General features: G+C 53.8%; 2 protein-coding genes and 1 pseudogene across 2 annotated transcripts; all 3 read left to right on the top strand.

Annotated features, from left to right (window-relative positions):
• Positions 1 to 4,678: 4,678 nt before the first annotated feature.
• Positions 4,679 to 7,213, top strand: SECTM1 (secreted and transmembrane 1). The gene is made up of 6 exons (XM_087441899.1): positions 4,679 to 4,819; positions 5,000 to 5,314; positions 6,332 to 6,364; positions 6,581 to 6,732; positions 6,892 to 7,045; positions 7,149 to 7,213. Exons 1-6 carry the CDS (start codon positions 4,732 to 4,734, stop codon positions 7,211 to 7,213), a joined length of 807 nt encoding a protein of 268 aa, XP_087298025.1. The 5' UTR covers positions 4,679 to 4,731.
• Positions 7,214 to 8,874: 1,661 nt separating this feature from the next.
• CD7 (CD7 molecule) lies at positions 8,875 to 12,248 on the top strand. Its single transcript, XM_004432967.3, has 4 exons — positions 8,875 to 9,296; positions 10,318 to 10,638; positions 10,888 to 11,021; positions 11,847 to 12,248. The coding sequence occupies exons 1-4, from the start codon at positions 9,068 to 9,070 to the stop codon at positions 11,952 to 11,954; spliced, it is 792 nt and encodes a 263-aa protein (XP_004433024.2). The 5' UTR covers positions 8,875 to 9,067; the 3' UTR covers positions 11,955 to 12,248.
• A 4,313-nt stretch (positions 12,249 to 16,561) lies between these two features.
• On the top strand, positions 16,562 to 17,146 carry LOC101405172 (cardiolipin synthase (CMP-forming) pseudogene; annotated as a pseudogene).
• The last annotated feature ends 3,193 nt before the right edge of the window (positions 17,147 to 20,339 follow it).

Genomic DNA, 20,339 nt, shown 5'->3' with positions numbered 1-20,339 from the left:
ACAGTCAGGACAATGTGTGATGAGGACGGTTCCCAGGGAGAGGGCCTCCTTCAGCATACTGCAGGCCCCTGGGTCCCTCCTCTGGGGAGGGCATGCCTGCCCTTCCTGCTGAGTCCCGAAGTGGTAGAAATAAATGTGTCTGGACAGAGGACTCAGGGCACCATGTCCATGCCGCTGGGCATTTGGTGGGTGCACCAAGCCACAAGCAGGAAGCTCCATGGCTCACTCAGCGCCCAGGTCATGGGGCTGGATACCTGGGGGTGTTCTTGTTCAGGTTCTCTGGGAGTGAATCCTCCACGTAGCCCTGAGGACACCTGCCTGCTGGCTCAAGTGTGCCTTCACCTATCCCTGAAGGGCTGGAGCCCTGGGGTCAGCAGGCTGGCCTCCCAGGGAGCGTGTCCTCCGACACCTCTGGCCAGGGGAGACCTTGGCCTGCCTCCTCCCGCCCCCGGAGACTGGGGCACTGGGACCCACACTGGACTGCTGGGGAAGTGTGGGCACCAAAGGCTGTATGGAGGCTGGCCAGAGGCGTCAGTGCAGAGAGAGCTGCGTGTCCACCAATCATCTAGGGACAAAGGTGGTGTCCTCTGAGGCCAGTGCGTCCTCTGGAGACCACCGGGAGGGAGCTGTAACCCCGCAGAAGCCCTGGACCCTGTGACAAGGGAGCAGCCCTGGGCAGTCCCCGGGGGACCTCTGGGGACCCACAAAGGTCCCCGTAGACTGTTCTTGAGGCAGAAGGATACTGGAAACACTGAGGGGCCTGCCCAAGGCATCCTCTAGGGCGGGGACAGTGGCCAGAGGTGAGACCACACACAGTGAATTTCTGCCCACACCCTGCAGAGTGCAGCCCAGTGGCAGGAGAAGGACAGTGCCTGGGCAGGGGGCTCCCTTCAGGTGGGCACAGAGGCCTCTGGCCAGGGGGCCAGGAGTGATGGCCAATGATCGGCAAGGATGCTTTTGGCCCCCTTGGGACGTTGGGTGCCATTTCGTGTGTCTGAAGCTTCCAAGTTAAGAAAAGTTATTTTGTAAAAATATTCAGGGAAAGGATTGATCAGATCTTATCTGAGGTGCCAGGAAAAGCCCCAGCACGAGAAGTTGCAACACCTCTTTCTAGAACCTTCCATCCACGTAAGGCTCCTGTCAATGTTTAATGGCCATGAGCTGTTTACACCCAATCCTGGCTACTGCTGACAGGCCACGAAACTGGAAAGGCTGCCACTGGACTGTGTCCAACTGTGAAATCTCAGCCTCTATCACGTCATTCCAAGCAGGTTTGGGCAGGATGAAGGCAGCCGCCTCTCCCATTCAATCACCAAATTCCTGGTTCTGAAAAAAAGAAATTGATTAAAATTATGTTAACGTTCTTGTGGAAAACAAACGTCTAAGAAAAGATTAACAGAGCACTAAGGGAGAAGTTGCCTTCCCAGGGGTGAAGACAGACAAACAGGCAACAGACAGCTTGAGACCCGCGGCAGTGTCTCGGGTGGAGATGGCCGATGGCAGGTCCTGATGGCCCAGCGTGGCCAGGTGCCTCTGCCAGGGGGACGGGGCGTCTCACTCAATAAATGCCTCGGGCACAACTTGCCCTCCTCTGGAAGAACAGAACTGGCCTGTCACAAGTCAATGCAAAATGACTTTGAGGTGGATTCAAGATTTGAACACAAAAATAGATAAAATTTAGCCATCCGTGGATTCTCTACGCTCTGGGAGGCCTTTTCAAAAGGACACTTTAAACAAACAAACAAAAAACACTTTTAAAACAAAACCTTGAAGCTTTCAAGGAAAAGACAGACTGGACGACATAAACATGTAGAGTCCTCTTATTCCGGAAACGATCAAGGGAGAAATGATCAACCAGGGAACGCGTTTTCTTCATGGATGATGGTTTGTTTAAAACACGAACATCTTATAAACCCGTGAGGAGAAGACAGACAATCTCAGAAAAATGGGCAAAGGATTTGCAAAGGCAGTGACAACACGCAGGCACACAGCCAGTGCTGGGGGAGGGCTCTTTTGGAAACCCAAAGAGCCAGTACCAGGATGAGACGGCCGGTCGCTCTGCAGTCAGGAGATGCCTGTGAGGCCCAGTGAGCGTCAGTGTCACCTGCAGAAGCTTAGATGAGGGAGGCAGGTGGCGCTGGGGCTGTGGGGAAGAGGCGGCCCTCACGCAGCCACTGAAATCAAGAGTACCCCCAGCTCACTGCCAAGCAAGAACCAGATGCAGAGAAATGGACATAACACGACCCCAAAATGCTCCCTCCGTGTGTCTGGGGTTTATGCAGGTTTATCCGAGTGAGTGAGGAGAAAGCTGGAGTCACGTGGTCACTGGGGTGCAGCTGTGGGGTTAGGGGAGGGGAAAGTGTGTGAGCGTCCTAGGGCAGCCGTAACAAAGGACCACACAGGAGGGTTTAAGACAACAGAAGTTTATCCTTTCCCAGTTCTGGAGGCCAGAAGTTCAAAATTCAGGTGTCAACAGGGACCCGCTCCCTCCTAAGGCTTCAGGGGAGCATCCTTCCTGTCTCTTCCAGCTTCTGGTGTCTCTGCCATTCTTGGGCTGGAGCTGCATCACATACTCTCTGCCTCCATTGTCCTGTGGCTTCTCCCTGAGTGTCTCTCTCGTTGTGTCTGAATTTCCCTCTTCTTATAAGGATACCAGTCATACTGGATTTAGGGCCCACCCTACTCCAATTGACCTGATCGTAACTAATTACGTCTGCAAAGACCCTATTTCCAAATAAGGTCACATTCACAGGTTCTGGGTGGACATGTCTTTTGGGGGCCACCATTCACCCAAGGACATACGGTTCAGAGGGAGAAAGGAGGGAGGAGGGGTGGCAAGGGAGTATCTTTGATTAAGCATCTTGTCTAATATGATTCCACTTATGTAAAATCACATGAATGTGCGTGTACACGCGTGCACAAGAACACACTTGAAAGACGGGCCCTGAGTGTCCACCGCTTCTCTTAGGTGATGTCTTTCAGGTGGTTCTTTCTTCCTCAGCTCTTCTCTGTTGCCTGTTGTTGCTTTACAAATGTGGTACATATATCATGAGGAAAGAAAGCTACCCTCCCTGTGATGATAAATTGGGAATAGAAACAAGTTTAGAAAATCAACCAGAGGAAGCCTGGAGGCAGCAGCACCAGCCACACCAGCTCAGAAGCGACACACCTGGGGAGGCGCGCTGGAGAAGTCTGCCCCCTGGGTGGCTGGGACAGGGCTCAGCTCCCGGGGTAAGTTGCACTCATGATGTCTCGGGACCTGCAGCTGCCTCCTTGCAGTGGGTTGCCCAGTCTGGGTGGGCAAGATTGCAGAAGGAGGCCCACCTACCCTTCCACCCCACCCCCCCCCAAACTGGAAAGAAAATCAGAAACAGCTGCATTCAAAACCAAAGGGTCGGGGCTGGCCGGGTGCATGGTGGTTAAGTTTTCTCACTCTGCTTTGATGACCCAGGGTTCTCGGGTTCGAATCCCAGGTGTGGACCTATGCACTGCTCGTCAAGCCATGCTGTGGCGGCATCACATATACAAAATAGAGGAAGATTGGCACAGATGTTAGCTCAGGGCCAATCTTCTTCACCAAAAAAAAAAAAAAAAACCACACCAGAGGGTCCCAACTCTATGACATTCACGGAAAAGCAAAACTATGGAGACAGTAAAAAGATCAGGGGTCTCCAGGGGTGGGAGGAGGGGGATGCAGGAGCGCAGGGGATTTTCAGGCAGTAGAATTAGTTTGTGTGATACCGTAATGTGGATACGTGTCGTTATACATGTGTCCAGACCCACATTCTGTCCAACGCCACGGGTAAGCCGTAAGGTACACTCTGGACCCTGGTCAGTGATCATGCGTCACTGTCGGCTCATTGATTTTACAGATACACCACGCTAAGGCAAGACGCTAGTAATAGGAGAAACTAGCGGGGGGGCGCAGCATATGGGAATTCTTGGCACTTTCTGCCCAATTTTTCTGTAAACCTAAAACTGCTCAAAAACAAAACAGAAAAGTCTATCATTATTATTATTATTTTAAATCAAAGAGTCAACAAATGGTCTGGCAAACAATTTTAAAATTCTTTTAAATAGTTTAATCAGGATGAATGTCAGTTTCATGGCGCCTGAGATGGGCTTGTTTCAGAGGAAGCAAAAATCCCAGTTTCCCGGATTATAACTTGTGAGTTCCACAGGAAGACTCTTTGTTGATAAAAAAAATCGGCAAGTGGGCCAAATGTCCCCTTAATAGGTGCCAAAATGAAGCCGGCATGCCCAGCCGCAGAATGCGTGAGGAGGTAGAGGGCTGGGGGCATCTAGGGGGTCTTAGGACAGTGTCAGTCCAAAGTGGGCACCAGAGAGTCTATGTGGCACCAGCTGTTTCCATAGGACACACGATGCACGTTTTACTATGAAACTGAAAGGATAAACCCCGATGTACGGAGGGTTATCGCCCAACACCTTGTTTCCTGTCTCATCGGATGGTGGCCAGTACCGCACACATTATAAAGGCACTGAGAAGGGCAGGGGGATGGGGGGGCAGGCTGCATGGAGAAGAGTCAGGGCGGTGGCTCCAGCATTCACGGACCCCTGCCTGCCTCTGACCAGGCTGTGGCTGCTCTCATCGGCCTCTGCAGCAGGCCAGGGGGCCTCTGACCCATTGGCTCTCCTTCCTCCAGGGAGTGTCCCAAGAACCACTGAGGAAGATGTGGGACCCCTGAGGCCTGCCTGCCCATCCTGCTGGCCATGCTGACCTTGGCATCCCCCCTCCCCGTTACCAAGATGGTCTGGGCCCTCCTGCTCCTGGCTGCCTCCCTGAGTGCTCAGAGAGGAAGTAAGTCTCGGGGTCCCACTCTCTCTGCCAGGGGGTCCAGCAGGGGTGAGGCAGGGATGGAAAAAGCAGACTGAGTTCAGGCCCAGGCCCCAGGGAATATCAGTGCCCCCACGGAGGGCAGTCACTGAATGTCCTGAGGCCCAGCCATGACCCACACGAGTGACCTTCCCCTCCGCATAGGCTGGGACAACCCTACCTGCACCAAGGGCGTGGTGTCTGTGTCCAGGGGGGAGCACGCCATAATGGCCTGCAACATCTCCAACCCCTTCTCCCGCGTCACCATCTGCCTGCGTCCGGCCCCCGGGAAGGACTGCCAGCACATCTTCAGGGAGGTCGCCCCAGGACACTTATCCTGGGCTGGGTGGCAGCTGCGGGTTCAAGGAGGCGTGGCACAGCTGGTGATTGAGGACGCCTCAGACGCCCAGGCTGGCCAGTACAAGTGGCATCTCCAAGGACGCCAGAGAAGCGTTGCAACCACCACCCTGAATGTCTCAGGTGGAGGCGGGGGAGGGGGAGGGAGGGGCATCTCGACCCCCCCAGGCATCTTCCTGTCTCGTCCCCTGAAGTTCCCCAGCAGTGAGGATGGGGCCCGGGGAGGGCAGGCCTGGATTCCAGCAAAATGAAACCAGAGGAAGCTCTGCTGCTATCCGTTCCTGACATCACCCAGAGGCCCTGTGGTCCCCTCGCCTTCTCTAGCAGCGCCCCCACTCCCGCAGCCTTACCCTGGACACTGTCCACCTGAAGAGCCAGCACTACCCCCAGACCAGGACCCCTCTCTGACCACGCCCTCCCACTTTACCCCTCACTCCACTTGCACCCGCTCCTCACCACTGCCCCCACGCCTCCTCCAGGACATGCTGGTTAAATCCATATGGCACTCGCCATACCCCTGTGGCCACAGTGACCACCTCCCTGCTCCCCCACCAGCCCCTCTGCCTACTTTTCCACCCCTCGCTCTCACCCAGGATCTGGCTACTTACTTGATTCACTGAGACAATGGAAGCAATTAGCAGAGAAGGACACCAAGCTGCCCTCCCGCCGCCCCCCAACCTCTGTGCCCCCCTCCATGACCTCCCACTGGAACGCAAGCCCCCTCCCCAGGGCTGCCCCTGCACGTGTGCGCTGGACGTGGCCCCCCAACCCCCACCTCCATCTGCACAAGGGCAATGACACCTAAAACCTCCTCTCCACCCTGCTGCCCCACCCCCACCCCTTCCTTTGCTGCAAAACTCCCCAAGTCTCCACCGCCCCCCACACCCAGTTCTAATCCAGTCATGGTCACCCTGAGCGCTGGGGGCAGAGAGCAGCTGTTCAACTTTGCCCACTCAGCCAGGGGCAGCGAGGGGGGCTGAGAATGGTGCCCCAGACTGGCCAGGCCCTGGGAGGGGGACCCAGAAAGCCCTTCGTGGATTCCAGTATCCAGGTCTCATCTGCCACCTGGGGCCGGGGGTGGGGGTTGCACCAGGGCTGGGCCTGGACAGGCCCCCTAACCTGCCCATGTCTCCTTGGCAGAGCCCGAGGACCTGCTCTTCACACCTTCTTCAGGTAGGTGTTTGCATCCTTACCCCAAAGCACAGATGAAGAGCCTGTGCCCAGGTACCCTCTGTGCCTGGCGCCCGTGCCCATCCTGCACACCCTGTCACCCCTGCCGCTCTCCCACTCCCAGGCCACGGGAAGTGATGTCTCCTCTCAGGTTCACTCCAGGTGCGGAGTGATGAGCTAGTGAACATCTGATGGAGGCTTCCCGCCTGCTTCCTGCAGGCCCAGAGTTGCCACGCCCCCTGTCCGAGGTGGGGAGCCAGTCTGACGTGGTCCTTGTCATCCTTGTCATTGTCACACTCTCCATCCTGGTGGTCGGCATGTGGGCCTGGTACAGAAGGTGCCGTTCCTCGAAGTTCTCAAAGCTTCCCCAAGTACGAGGCCCTGCTCCGGTCTGTGGGCCAGCGGGGGGACTCAGGTGGGGGTCATCCCGGATCTGGCCTGGACACTGGGCTCCCTGGCCTTACACGCACCAGGGCTATGGGGAGTAGGGGGGAGTGTGGGGTCCCAGAGAGCCAGTGGCCCTCCCCCAGAGGACCCCAGCTGTCTACAGCAGTCCCAACCAGGCCCCTGGGTCCCCATTGTCCTTCAAGTCCTCACTTAGTCCCCAGGATAACCTGGAGGACAGCATGGGTGGGGAGGCTGGACTTCCTGCTCCTTCCAGGAGACCTAGGATGTATGGGCGCGGTGAGTGTGCTGTGTGTGTGTAGTGGGTGTCCCTGGGTGTGTGTGTAAGCACGTGTGTGGTGGGTGTGCTGCAGACCCTGTGCCTGAGTGTCTGTGCACACAGGTTTCCACTCACAGCTGTCGTCCCTCAGTCCCCAGATGAGCTGGTTCGGAGCCCGAGGAGCGTAGGCCCATCAGGAGGGTGATCCAGCCCAGGGAGCATCCGGCTTCAGGCCCCAGGAGCCCCATCCTGACCCCGAGGCTGCCAGCACAGTGTGGTCGCAGCCCCAGCAATGGAGCCCTGCTTGTCCCACGCCCCCCACCTGGCTGACAGATGCCTGTGAACACGTAACCCAGGTCTGCCGGCCCCGGAGTCCTGCCCAATGTGTGGACGTCAGGCAGCGAGCGGGTCCTTCCGCGGAGTGGGGACTCCGGGGCCTACGCAAAGAGTGGACTGTGGCCTCGCGGGAAGGCTGGCAGCACAGGCCCTTCCCACTTACTCCTCAGCAGCTCTCTCGGCTCCCTCATCCTCTGGCCAAAAATACAAAAATCCAAGTTTCAAAGCATTGACCTAATAGGATGCTCTCCCTCATCACCCATCACGGGCCAGGGGCCTGGGCTCTTCCTCCCAGTGCTCCGGCCTCAGGAGCAGGAGGGGCACGCTGGTAACCTCAGAGACGCCCCAGTTTTTGGTCTTAAGTTGATCTCGGGCACACTCCTGTCTTTTGACTCTGAGCAAGAACAAGTTTGGGGACCCTCCTGCCAGCGGTGGCGAGGGCCAGCAGCAGGGATGAGGCCTGAGATGGTGCGTCTCCCCGCTCCACCAGGGGGCGCGGCCGAGGGAGCCCTTCCCTAAGGAAGGCCCGACAAGTGGCTCTGCCTGGTCGTTCCACACCCCCACCTCTCCCAGCCCCGGGGCTCCCCTCCCCCATCTGCCCCGCTTACTGGCCCTTCACCATCCCAAACCCGTTTATGCCAGAAGTCTTACTAGATACATATAGGGTTTTTTCTAGAAGTTCTACATTCAACGCTTTGAAAAACATCCCGTATGCTAAATCCTTCAGGTGAATAAAATAAACTAATCAATAAACCATCAAATGAGCTAGGAAATACAATATTTTTTAAGTGGAAGAAAACATAAAAATCTAAAAGAAGCTGCTTCATGTCTTAAAGCTCTAAAAAGTCCTAAGGTATCTGAAAGACGCAGACACCTGGAAGTCGTCGCTCAGTGCGAGGAACCCCAAACTGGAGGCCCTGCGTGGTGCCTGGTGACTGTGGCCTCCCAAGCCACTGCAAAGCTGGGTTGGTGCCACCATCAGGCCAGGCCCGTCCCAGAGCCAGACTGACACCCACCAGACACAGTGGGCACAGCACCCGGGGCCTCCATGCTTTGGGGGCCACGGAAATCTATTCCACCTTGCCTGAAACAGACCAAAAGTGTCAGTGCATTTAAAGTGATATCAAAGGTCATTTTAATGTTGATATCAAGGTGGGAGGGGCCCACAAAAGCCATTTGGCCCCTGCACACCCCAGGCAGGACACTTGGAAGGAAATACTGGGTCTGGGTCCTTACAAGGCCCTCGAGGCCCTGCTGCTAGCCCCCCGCCAAACCCTGTCCCGCCCCCACACTGCGAGGTGACTGACGTGACATGCCAGATTTCTGGGCGTAAATCAAGTTCCAGCAGAAAGTGACCCAGAGGACAAGGGAGGCTGGAGCCTGACCCCCACCCCACCCAGGGGGCCCCCTTGTCTTTCTCCCGGTCCTGCCCCAACCCTCTGGCCTCGCCCTCCTATCTCCTCTCCCCTCATGTGCCCTGTGGAGACACAGCAGGGGCAGGGAACCAGGACAACCAGTTACCCTGTGGGCACCCAGCAGGACAGTGTTAAGGGAACGAGGGCCACCCCTCCCAGCCTGATCTGCAGAGCCTCCTCTCGCCCATGGCTCCACCTCCAGGAAGCCCTCCTGGAGCGCCCTGACCACAAGTCACCACCTGCCATCCTCCCTGCCAGCCTCCTGCTCTGTCTTGCCTCGACTCCTGGGAAATGACCTTTCATCGAGACTTTTGGTGCGGCGCCTCCGAGGTGGCAACACGTAGTTGGGTGCTGCAGACAGGAAGAGTCTTGGCGGCCGGCTGTGAGAGGGGGTCCTGCCTTTTGCTTGTCACTGGGTCTGCGGTGGGCAGGGTGGCAAAGAGCATGGCCCTGGGGCTCCTTCTGCTCCCCGTGCTCCTGGCCCTTGTCTGCAACCTGCCCAGGGCCCTGGCCACCCAAGGTAAGCGCTTCCCCCACCACGCCCCTACCCAGCCGCCTGCGCAGCCCCCACCTGGGGACGCTCCTTCCCTGGAAGGGGGTGGTCTGGGGATGCTGAGCGTGACCTTCCTACAGAGCCCCCTGGAGAGCCTTGAGCACCTGTCACAAAACAACCGGCAGTAGAATCACCGGCTTTGAGCTCTTCTTTCTCTCTACCTGAGTGTCCGGGGCTTTCTCTTCTATGGTTAGCGAGGTGGCCTTTGTCATGAGAGAACTCTGCCCTTCAGTTTGCTTGTTAAAACAGCGACGTGTGTGAAGTTCTGCAGTAAGATAGAAAGACCAGTGACACAATGTGGGGTGGGGGGATCGGCAGGCACAATCCTCGTGGCAAAAAAAAGAAAGAGAGAAAGAAGGCAAAAAAGAAAGCAAGAGCTGTAGAATTTAGTTTGCGGAGAAGCTGATGTTTGGATTATGTTAAGGAAGGTTGTGTCTGCACCGGGAAGCTGGTCCTGCTGGGCCCCAGCTGGGCAGAGGACGGACGTTTCTGGTTCCCATAGACAAGCCAGGATGTGCCCACCTCACAGCCACCAGCTCCAGCTGCCTGGAAACGTGGGGAAACTGAGGCAGCCAGCATTGGAAAGAGAGAGGGAGACAGAACAGTGCCTCCTGCTATCTCAGGGACTGTCCTTTAAGAGAGGGAGAAGGCGTGGAGCCAGGGAAACTCAGAGCCGCCCAGGGGAGTGTCGGCTGCTTTGGAAGGAAGAAGCCCCGGCTCCCACTTCCCCCAAACTTCAGGGTGGGGAGAGGTCGCAGATGGCCCAGCCCCCGTAGCCCCTTCAGCACTCTAGTACAGCACTTGAGTACAGCGCTGAGTGCTGCCGCCCTGAGCTGCTCTAAGGCTCCCGCAACGTGTCTCATCCGTGGTGACAAGTCAGCAGTGGGCTGTCCCAGGGCCCCTCCATCCCGCCACCATCCCCTGCAGAGGAGCGAGTCCCTGCTCCTCTGGCCAGGCAGGTGGTGACAGCAGCAGGTCCTCCCTGTAGAGGTGCAGCAGTCGCCCTCCTACATCATCGCCCCAGAGGAGGGCTCCATCAATATCACCTGCTCCACCAGCGGGCCCCTGCTCGGGGTCTACCTGAAGCAAAGCTGGCCGAAGCCCACCAATGTGATTTACTATGAGGATGAGAGGGAGCCCACCGTGGATGAGTGGTTTGGGAGCCGCATTGCCTTCTCGGGGCCACAGCACAACTTGACCGTCACCATGCACCACCTGCAGATGGCCGACACTGGCGTCTACACCTGCCAGGCCGTCATGGAGAACGTCATGGAGATCTGGGGCCCCGGCACCTTGGTCATCGTGACAGGTAGGGAGCGTGCCACCCTGGGACCATTCCACCTACCTGCTGGCCAGGCCAGCCAGCCTCCACCTGACCCTGTCTGGGAAACTTCCATCTACACTTGCTTGAGTGGTTCCTTCCAACTTGAGCCCACCTCCTCCAGGAAGCCTCCTGGATGGCCCCCCTCCACCACAGAGCCCCTCCCTGCTCTGAACCCCAAAGGCTCTCATGGACTCCCCTACCTGCCAACTGCCTCTCTCTGTTCCTTCTTCCCAGACAACCTGTCCCAAGTAGTGAACACATGCCAAGAGGCTCGGCTGATACACCCTGCCCTCCCCACAGCCCTGGCTGCAGGCTTCCTCCTCATCGGGCTGGGGCTGGGGGCGGTGTGTGTGCTGAGGAGGACCCAGGTCAGTGTGAACCCCCCCAGCTGTCACCTGCATCCCTATAAGCCGGCTCATCTCAGAGCGCAGGGAGGGAAGGAGAGCGGTTAAGCCAGGGAGCTGGCCACGTGGGAAACCCCAGCATCCACCTGTCCCCTCCGTCAGGGTCCCCCGGAGCTCCGAGGGTTTGGATGGGAGGGTCAAAGGTGGGAGGGAAACTCAAGAACTGGAGCTGAGACCAAGTCCTAAGGATACAGGGCGGGCCGGGGACTGGCGTGGAGCCTGGGAGGACGTCCTGGTCAGCAATTTGAGGGCGAGAGTGGGAGGAGGGTCCAGAGAAACCCGTTCAGAGAGCTGGGGGATGCCTGCTTGTGACTGTGAGAGTATGCACGTGTGTGAGCATGTGTCATGTGTGTGCATATGTGAGTGTGCATGTGAATGTGAACGTGTGTGACTGTGTGCTGCAGGTGGGAGGGGAAGGAGGTGATGGAGACAGGGGCCAGGAATCAGTCAGCTTTGCCCCTGGTCACTCCTTTGTTTGCCCCCCACCCCTGCCCTTGCCCAGCGCCATGAGCTCCCATCCCTGTCCAGGTCCCTGGGGGCAAGGTCACTTCCAACCTCCCTGCCGCTGCCCCTGGGCTGCCCCTACTCCCTCGCCCAGGGCTGGGGCAGCTCAGGAGACCTGGGGGGCTGGCCGAGGCCGCTTGAGACATGGCTTCACGCAGGTCCAGAGGCACAGCGGCGTTTCAAGGCTAAAATCTAAAAGCGTCCTAGAAGGGTGTGCATTGAAGAAAGAGGGTGCCCCAGAGGGAGCTGGCCCCCTGTTGGGAGATGACAGGCTGTATCTTTCAGATCAAGAAACTCTGCTGGGCAAGGGATAAGAACTCTGTGTGTGTGGTGTATGAAGACATGTCCTACAGCCGTCGCAACACAGTGTCCACCCCCAACCAGTACCAGTGAGACCTGTGAGCCCCCCAGGCCTCCCTTTGCCTGGGTGGAGCTCCGAGAAGATGGGCTAACCCAGCGCTGACATGCAGGCAGCTCCCCGCAGCAATCAGGCTCCCAGCACCTCCTCCAGGAAGCCTTCCTTGGCTGCCTCATGCCCTCAGGCTGCCCTGCTCTCCCTGCCCAGCTGCCCCTGGCACCTTGGAGCCACCAGGGAGAAAGCCTCTTTGTCCTGCTGCAGCCAGGGGCAGCAGGCAGTCTGATGCGGGGTCGGGTGGGGGCAGCCATTGCCAGAAATAAAGTGCTTCTCTTCTCCCCATTCTGACCCCAGCGTCTGTCTCTCAACCAGCTTGGAGCGGAGGAGGGGAGGCTTGCCTGACACCAGCCCCAAGTGTCTCCTAGGACTTTTGCACTTTGTGTGACTGTGTGAGACTTTTGAGGAAGGAAAGAGGAGAAAGGGGCACTGCCCCATTTCAGCCCAGAGGGTGCCCCACAGGCTGGAGCAGGGATGACTCAAGCAGAGCTCTCACCGCCCCTCTCCTGCCCCTCCACTCACCCCCCCACCATCCCCTACCCCCCTTCACTCGCCCTCACCTACCTACCTCCACCACAGAATAAGATGGGGATGGAGGGAGGGGAGCTGGCAGCCGTCACCTGGGTGTCCTAACAAAGGGCCCTCCCTGTGTGTGCTCCTGTTGGGGCGATGGGACCTTGGGGAACTTGCCTCCCAGTGGGAAACAGGTGCCCCTGTGTGGTGTGAATGGTGGCCGGGTCCTTCCGGACTCTGGGCCGGAAACATCAGACTGTGCTGCCCACCCCCACCCCATCCTGTGCTGATGAATCTTCTCTCAAAGTTGCAAAGACAAAACTAATACAATCGACTGCGCGGGAACTCCTAAAACCTCTCTCTATAAAATCACTACAAACATAGAAAATGACGAGCATCTAAAAACTCAGGGAGGGGCTGTTTGAGAAATAATTACAGAACAAGGGCTAATATGTTTAATTTATAAAGAGCCTTATCAATCAATAGGAAGAAGACAAATACTCGGATACGAATGTACAAACAGCAAAAGTGACCATTACCAATGGAACATCAACTAGAATGAGGCAGCCCTTCACCCCCTAAAGATTAAAATGTCATTCAAGTATGATGTCCCTTTTACTTGGAAATACCACTTCTAGAATTGTATCTTTGGGAGATGATCTTTGGGCACAGAAACAAAACTACAGCAATATCCAGTGCAGTGTTCTTTCAATACGAAAACTAATGACTGAGAAATGACCGAAGTTTCCAAATAAGAGAATTGCCATATTGAGTATGGCACACACATACAGCAGGCGTTGTAATGGCGCCATGAAGAATCTATAGCTTCACTAGGACCTTCACAAAACACCATGAACGGTACAAGTTGGGTGCAGAATGTGTGTATGACCCCACATTTATAAAGCACACGCGGGTGCACGTGGTTGTTTAAATACGTGACTGTATTTTCACGTCTGCACGGCTGACATAATGGAAGAACAGACGGAGTGTCGACATTGGTTCTCTCTGGGTGGTGGGATGTGTGTTAGCCGGGGCAGGGAGTCACCAGGACCCCTCGGGCTTAAGCAGCTTGGGACATGATCTCAGTGGTTCTCGTGGAGGGCACCAGGGCCTGCAGCTGAGACCCAAACGGTGGCCAGGGGAAAAAGAGAAGGGATGCAACGTCCCAGCATGCCAGCCCCCCAGGGACCCCTGGAGTAAATGCAAGTCACCCTGCAGAGCCGGGTATACAGCAGGTGTCTCTCAGCTGCCTGCCGATTTCTGGTCCCCATTCTTTTTTTTTTTTTTTTTTATGAGGATGATCAGCCCTGAGCTAACATCTGCCAATCCTCCTCTTTTTTTGCTGAGGAAGCCTGGCCCTGGGCTAACATCCGTGCCCATCTTCCTCCACTTTATATGGGATGCCGCCACAGCATGGCTTGCCAAGCGGTACATCGGTGCGTGCCCGGGATCCGAACCAGCGAACCCCAGGCCGCCACAGCGGAGCGCGTGCACTTAACCGCTTGCGCCACCAGGCCAGCCCCTGGTCCCCATTCTTGACCACTCAACAGTGTGGCCTTGGACAAGTCCTGCTCTTCTGGGCCTCAGTTTCCCCAGCTGTAATTTAGGGGAGTGGGGTCCATGCTCACTCCAAGCCAGCTGTCCTTCCCACTGCCCCCGCCCCTCAGCTCCTGCCATAGCTCTGCCTTGCCCACTTGTCTGAAGCAACACCTGAGAGATAAGCAGACAGCACCATGGTGCCCACTCCAGGGGCACCATGTCATCTGAGGCATCGCTAGGCCTGACCCCACCCAGCAACCAGAGGCTACACATGAGGTAGAGCCCCACGGTCCCCCCACCATGTGAACCCCCTCCTGATGATCGCTCTATGCTCAGGCTGGGCTCCTCAGATTCCTCCTCCCTCCTCATGCTCGACCCTTAATCGTCCGTCCTCTTCTCTGTCCACACCCCAGGCTGTGATGACGTGGAGGGCAGGGCCGGGTCCCTCCTCCACATCCCCCACCCCCTGGCCCTTATTGAGCACCACTGTGTGCTGGGCATTTATGAGCAAGAGCCTGAGCGTGGTTCAAGTCCTGTGTCCCACACATCTACCTCTATGCCTGAGCCTCTCAGGTCTCGATTTCCTCATGTGTGAAATAAGGATAATGGCTGCCCTGCTTCGGGGGTGCCATGAGGACTAAGCGAGATACCCGGGGAAACCCTCAGAACAGGCCTCTGCAGAGCAAATGCTCCATCAACCGTGTGGCTGTGGGCTGAGACCACGGAAGTTGGAGGCAAAAGCCTTGACTGTGAGGGAAAAACTTGGAGGAACAGCCCCCACCACAGGCCACAGCTTTGGGGGTTTCCCCGGGGGTGGGGGCTTTCAGACTTGGAGAAACAGAGGTCAGCTTGGCCCAGGGTGGCCGACCATGGTGGGGAGCAGTGGAAACACACACTTCGGGGCATTGACTCCTCCCCACAGTGGCCCCCAAAGCCCAAGGACGGCCATTGAGCCTCCCACGAAAGCCAAGCTTCCAACACAGGAGGTGGCCAAGGAGGGCAGACAACAGGGAGGGGGTCAGCAAGGTGGCTAAGGGTTCTGGGGGGGTTGGCTTGCCAGGGGCTCACTGCCTCCCCACTCCAGGTTGCCTCCCCCGAAACCCTGGACCAAACCTAGGCCCCCTCAAAGCTCATGGCCGTAGAGTCCTGAGCAGGGCAGCCTCTTCAGGAGACAGACGGTCAATCGGGCCACATCCACCGCTTGGAGCAGGGCCAAGCAGCACCAGAGCCAAAGCCAGAGAAACCAATATCCTCAGAGGACAGGCAGCAGGAAAAAGGAGTAATCAAAACACCCACGTGGGAAGGTTAGGGATGAAACTATAATCACTGACCCAAGAAATAATAGATGGAATGACCAGCAGGGGGACAGGAGCTGCGGTCTGACTGAGGAAGTCTCCCAGAAGGAAAAGAGAGAGAAAGAAGGCCTGACAGATACAGGTAACTGAAGGAGAAACATATCCAACCAGGAGAGAGAAGGATTCCCCACACTTGGACGGTCTAGGGACTACAAGACATCAAAAGCAGAGAGAAATCCTAAAACTCAGACGACATCAGACTTCTCAAAGACAGCTCTGGATTCAAGAAGACAATGGAATTACACCTTTAAGTATTGAAAGAAAAGAACTTTGTACCCAAAATGTTAAATTATCATTTCAATATGAGGATGTAATAAAGATATTCTCAGGCATATAAGATCTTAAGACACTCTACCAAGAGTCGACTTTGAAATCACTCTTGGAGGCAGTGTTCAAGTAAGAAGAGACCCAACACAGGAGACATTACACAAGGAGAAATAAGAAGTGATAAAATAACTCAGTAGAGTTTACTTTTGTCCAAGAAACAACGACTAAAGAAAATAAACATACAATCTACAATCTATGTGCAAACTACGTAGCAATCTAGAACTAAAATTCTAGATAATACCAGCACAACAGAGAGAGGGAGGGTGGAGATGAGGGAAGTGAGGACATGCTGAGGCATTTATCTTGTCAGAAGGAAGACGTAGATGAAGACAAGACTAAGAAATCAATCTGGGTAAACGAACAGGGAGGGGGCTTATGGGAAGCAGCAGTAGGAACCAAAGCAGAACATAGCATGTAAACCAGCAGAAAGAGCTGCCCCATGGATACAGGAAAGGAGAAAAAATAAATGCAAAGAATGTGTGGCAAATAGAAAATATGAAATAAGATGACAAAAGAACGTCCTGATTTAACAACTACAATTAGTCCTAATTACAGTAATTACAATTGCAATAATTATACAACAAATACTTTTACAATAAATGTAAATGAGCCAAACTCCTCAATTAAAAGATAGTCTCAAATTGGATTTAAAAGAAGAAATTTGGCTGGGATTTGAAAACTAGCATGCAGGCGTCCAAGGTTCTCCAAGATTTCAGGGACTCAATGGAGAAGTGGTTCACCAGTGCCCCAGGCTGCAGAGCTCCCGCCACCTGCGTCCACGCCATGCTGGCTTCACAAGTGGCATGCATCTCATGGGGGGCCTTGCAAGCACCGCCAGCCTGTATGAAAACCCATCAACAATCCTGAATATGTTGTCATGAGACAACATATTCATGAGAATTGGCTTGGCCCCAGTTTTGGGCTATTTGATTATTGAAGAGGATTTTCACATTGCACCACGTGTTTTTGCTCTGGCTGGGCTAACTGATTTGTTGGATGGATTTATTGCTCAAAACTGGGCCAATCGAAAATCAGTTTTGGGAAGTGCTCTAACCACTTGCTGATAAAATACTTATCAGTATCTTATATGTTAGCTTGACCTGTGCAGATCTTACTCCAGTTCCACTTACTTATATGATAAGTTCAAGAGATGTAATGTTGACTGCTGCTGGTTTTTATGTTAGATATCGAACTCCTCCAACACTGCAAACACTTTCTAAGTGTTCCAATCCTTGCTCTGCCACTGCTAGGTTAAAACCAACCTTAATTAGCAAGGTAAACACAGCAGTCCAGTTATGTTGGTAGCTCCAGTTTTCAATTATGTTGACAGCATTTGTCTTCAGACACTGTGGACTTTTACAGCTTTCACTACAGCTGCACCAGCTTACAGTTATTATCATTATGGTCAGAAAACTGTTCGGGTGATAAAAGGCAGGTGAAAGTCATCCACCATTGTTAGCAAGGAAGCAATATACATCATTGGTGGCAGGGCGAGTGGAAATCTACAGGAGTTTCCCTATTTTGGTGTTCAGCTTGAAAAATGACTTGTCTGGGGGCCGGCCCCATGGCTTAGCGGTTAAGTGCGCGCGCTCCGCTGCTGGCGGCCCGGGTTCGGATCCCGGGCACGCACCGAGGCACCGCTTCTCCAGCCATGCTGGGGCCGCGTCCCACATACAGCAACTAGAAGGCTGTGCAACTATGACATACAACTGTCTACTGGGACTTTGGTGGAAAAAATAATTAAAAAAAAAAAAAGAAAAATGACTTGTCTGAACAAACCAGGTCATCAGAATTTAAGTAATGTGAATTGAAAATAAGCTTGATCATGGGCATATGAAGAATTTCCAATGTACTTTTTGTGTGTGTGTGTGTGTGTGTGAGGAAGATTAGCCCTGAGCTAACATCCATGCCAATCCTCCTCTTTTTGCTGAGTAAGATTGGCCCTGGGCCAACATCTGTGCCCATCTTCCTCTACTTTATATGAGACACCACCACAGCATGGCTTGAAAAGCAGTGCGTCGTTCCATGCCCGGGATCCAAACCTGCAAACGCTGGGCCGCCGATGCGGGTCACACGAACTTAACCACTACGCCACCAGGCCAGCCCCTAGAATTTTTTATCTTAGGTTTCTTAATTAATTTGTAAAGTACCAATTATTCGAATCATTGTCAGTCATTTTTGTGTGTGTGTGTGAGGAAGATCAGCCCTGAGCTAACATCCATGCCAATCCACCTCTTTTTTGCTGAGGAAGACTGGCCCTGAGCTAACATCTGTGCTGATCTTCCTCCACTTTATGTGGGACGCCACCACAGCATGGCCTGACAAGAGGTGTGTCGGTGTGCGCCCAGGATCCAAACCCGGGTTGCCAGCAGCGGAGTGCGTGCACTTAAGCACTACGCCCTGGGGCCAGCCCCCTGTCAGTCATTTTTTAATACGGTTTTTTAAAAAGTAGTCCAGAGCATGGAAACTGAAGAGTTGCCACTTCTCTTTAATAGAATTTAGATTGCTCACAAAGCGCTATGGAATTTCCTGAGTTTAAATATATGTCCTTCACAACTTGGCTACACAATTTTATGTTTGATTTTTAGATCTGTGTACACGCTAACAGTTCATGTGGTTAATATTTGATCATTTAGGATAATGACAATAAAGGTAGCTTAGTGGTGGATGAAGTAAAAATTTGTAAAGAGATTTAAAATGCAGTAAGTTTTGAAAATAATAAGTAAGATCAAGATAGAAGGTATTGAAGTTCCATTCCAGTAGTCTTCTAGCCTCTCAGGTGCCTGATAGTTTATGTATCAGGACAACGAACAACAAAGGTAGTTGGTACATGAAAGCATGCCCACCAGCTACGCCATCCGAGATGCAGCAGTGGCATCATGCCTTCCCATTGTATTTCTAACACAGCAACGTTTGCATGATGTTGGAACCTGTACTCATATGTTATGTAAGTAATATGAAACTGTACAGTATTCAAAGGCTTTTTAAACCTTTGGAACTCTTTTGTTAAGATGTTAAAGGAATAAAAGAGCTGGGGGAAAAAAAAGAAAAGATTCAATATGTTGTCTGCAAAAGACATACTTTATTTTTTTATTTTTATTTTTAATTTTATTTATTTATTTTTTCCCCCAAAGCCCCAGTAGATAGTTGTATGTCATAGGTGCACATCCTTCTAGTTGCTGTATGTGGGACGCAGCCTCAGCATGGCCGGAGAAGCGGTGCGTCAGTGCATGCCCGGGATCCGAACCCGGGCCGCCAGCAGCGGAGCACACGCACTTAACCAGTAAGCCACGGGGCTGGCCCAAAAGACACACTTTAAACAAAAGGACACCCACCAATAGGTTGGAAATAAAAGGATGGAAAATATGTAAAAAGCACATATGAACCAAAAGAAAGCTGCAGTTATCAATCCTATTTTCTGACAAAATAGTAATACTGGTGAAAGTAACAATAGAACAAAAATATATAACCAATGTGAACATCTACGATTCTAAAATTAACAGGCAAAACATGTAAGGCCAGGAATGATGTAACCTCTGGGAGAAATGGATTAGCCAACGGTTAAGCCTGAATTTTTTTTTTCTGGGAAAGAGTCGCTCTGAGCTAACATCTGTTGCCTATCTTCCTCTCTTGCTTTTTTTTTCTCCCCAAAGCCCCATTACATAGTTGTATATTCTAGTTGTAAGTCCTCCTAGCTCTTCTACGTGAGCCACCACCACAGCACGGCTACTGACAAATGAGTGGTGTGGTTCCACGCCTGGGATATGAACCCTGGCCGCCAAAGCAGAGAGCACTGAACTTTAACTGCTAGGCCATCATTTCTGGCTCTAAACCTGAAATCTTAATGTGCCTCCTCAGATCTGAAACGTGCATTTTGCAGAATCAATCGTGCATTTGATGAGTGTGGCAATTCCACACTCATCAAACAGAAAACAGACATTATTGTACAGCATACGTGAAACTTTTTTTTAATGATCATTTACTGCCATCAGGTGCTGAGCAAAAACAGAGAGACAGAAAGAGGTCTGCAGGCCCAATGCAGTTTACACGAGTTACACACACGCACACACAAAACAGCAGTGCATGTTACCGTAGCTAGACCCGTAGGACGGCGCACTTCAGACTCGAGAGAACCACCGATGGGAGGGCAGGGAGGGGCACATGTGCAGGGGAAAAATAAATAACACACAAAACAGGAGAGTGAGCCTATGAGGAACTGGGCTCTGGGCATCTGAGGAGGGGCAGGTGGGCTGTAAGTTATCCCAGACCATTGGGAGGGGCCTCTGGCGGGGAGCCAGCCGGAGGGCCATGTGGTCACCCCCCCAACCCCCAGCACCACCCCAGGGTCGCCTTGCCCTCCCCAGGCCCGGGCTCCCACATCTTGTCCCAGCTCAGGAAGAAAAGCCCCAGGATGTGGCTCAGGCAGACAGCCTTGCCGACATCGGGTCAGTGAGTACAACACATAGGCCGGCAGCACAGAGTGCTCTGAGGTGGAAGCAGCCGGCCCAGCCAGTGGTGCTCGAGCTTACACAAACTGAGGGGGCTCTCTAAGGACACAAACACAAAATCACAGGTCCAGAAGCGAATATTTATTTATTTATTTACTAATTTCCGTATTTATTTTTGTGAGGA

Source organism: Ceratotherium simum, chromosome 16 (assembly GCF_057802395.1).
Source record: "Ceratotherium simum simum isolate JZ-2026a chromosome 16, ASM5780239v1, whole genome shotgun sequence".
NCBI lineage: Eukaryota > Metazoa > Chordata > Mammalia > Perissodactyla > Rhinocerotidae > Ceratotherium > Ceratotherium simum.
The sequence above is the reverse complement of the archived record's forward strand: the minus strand, read 5'-3'. Positions and strand labels throughout refer to the sequence as shown.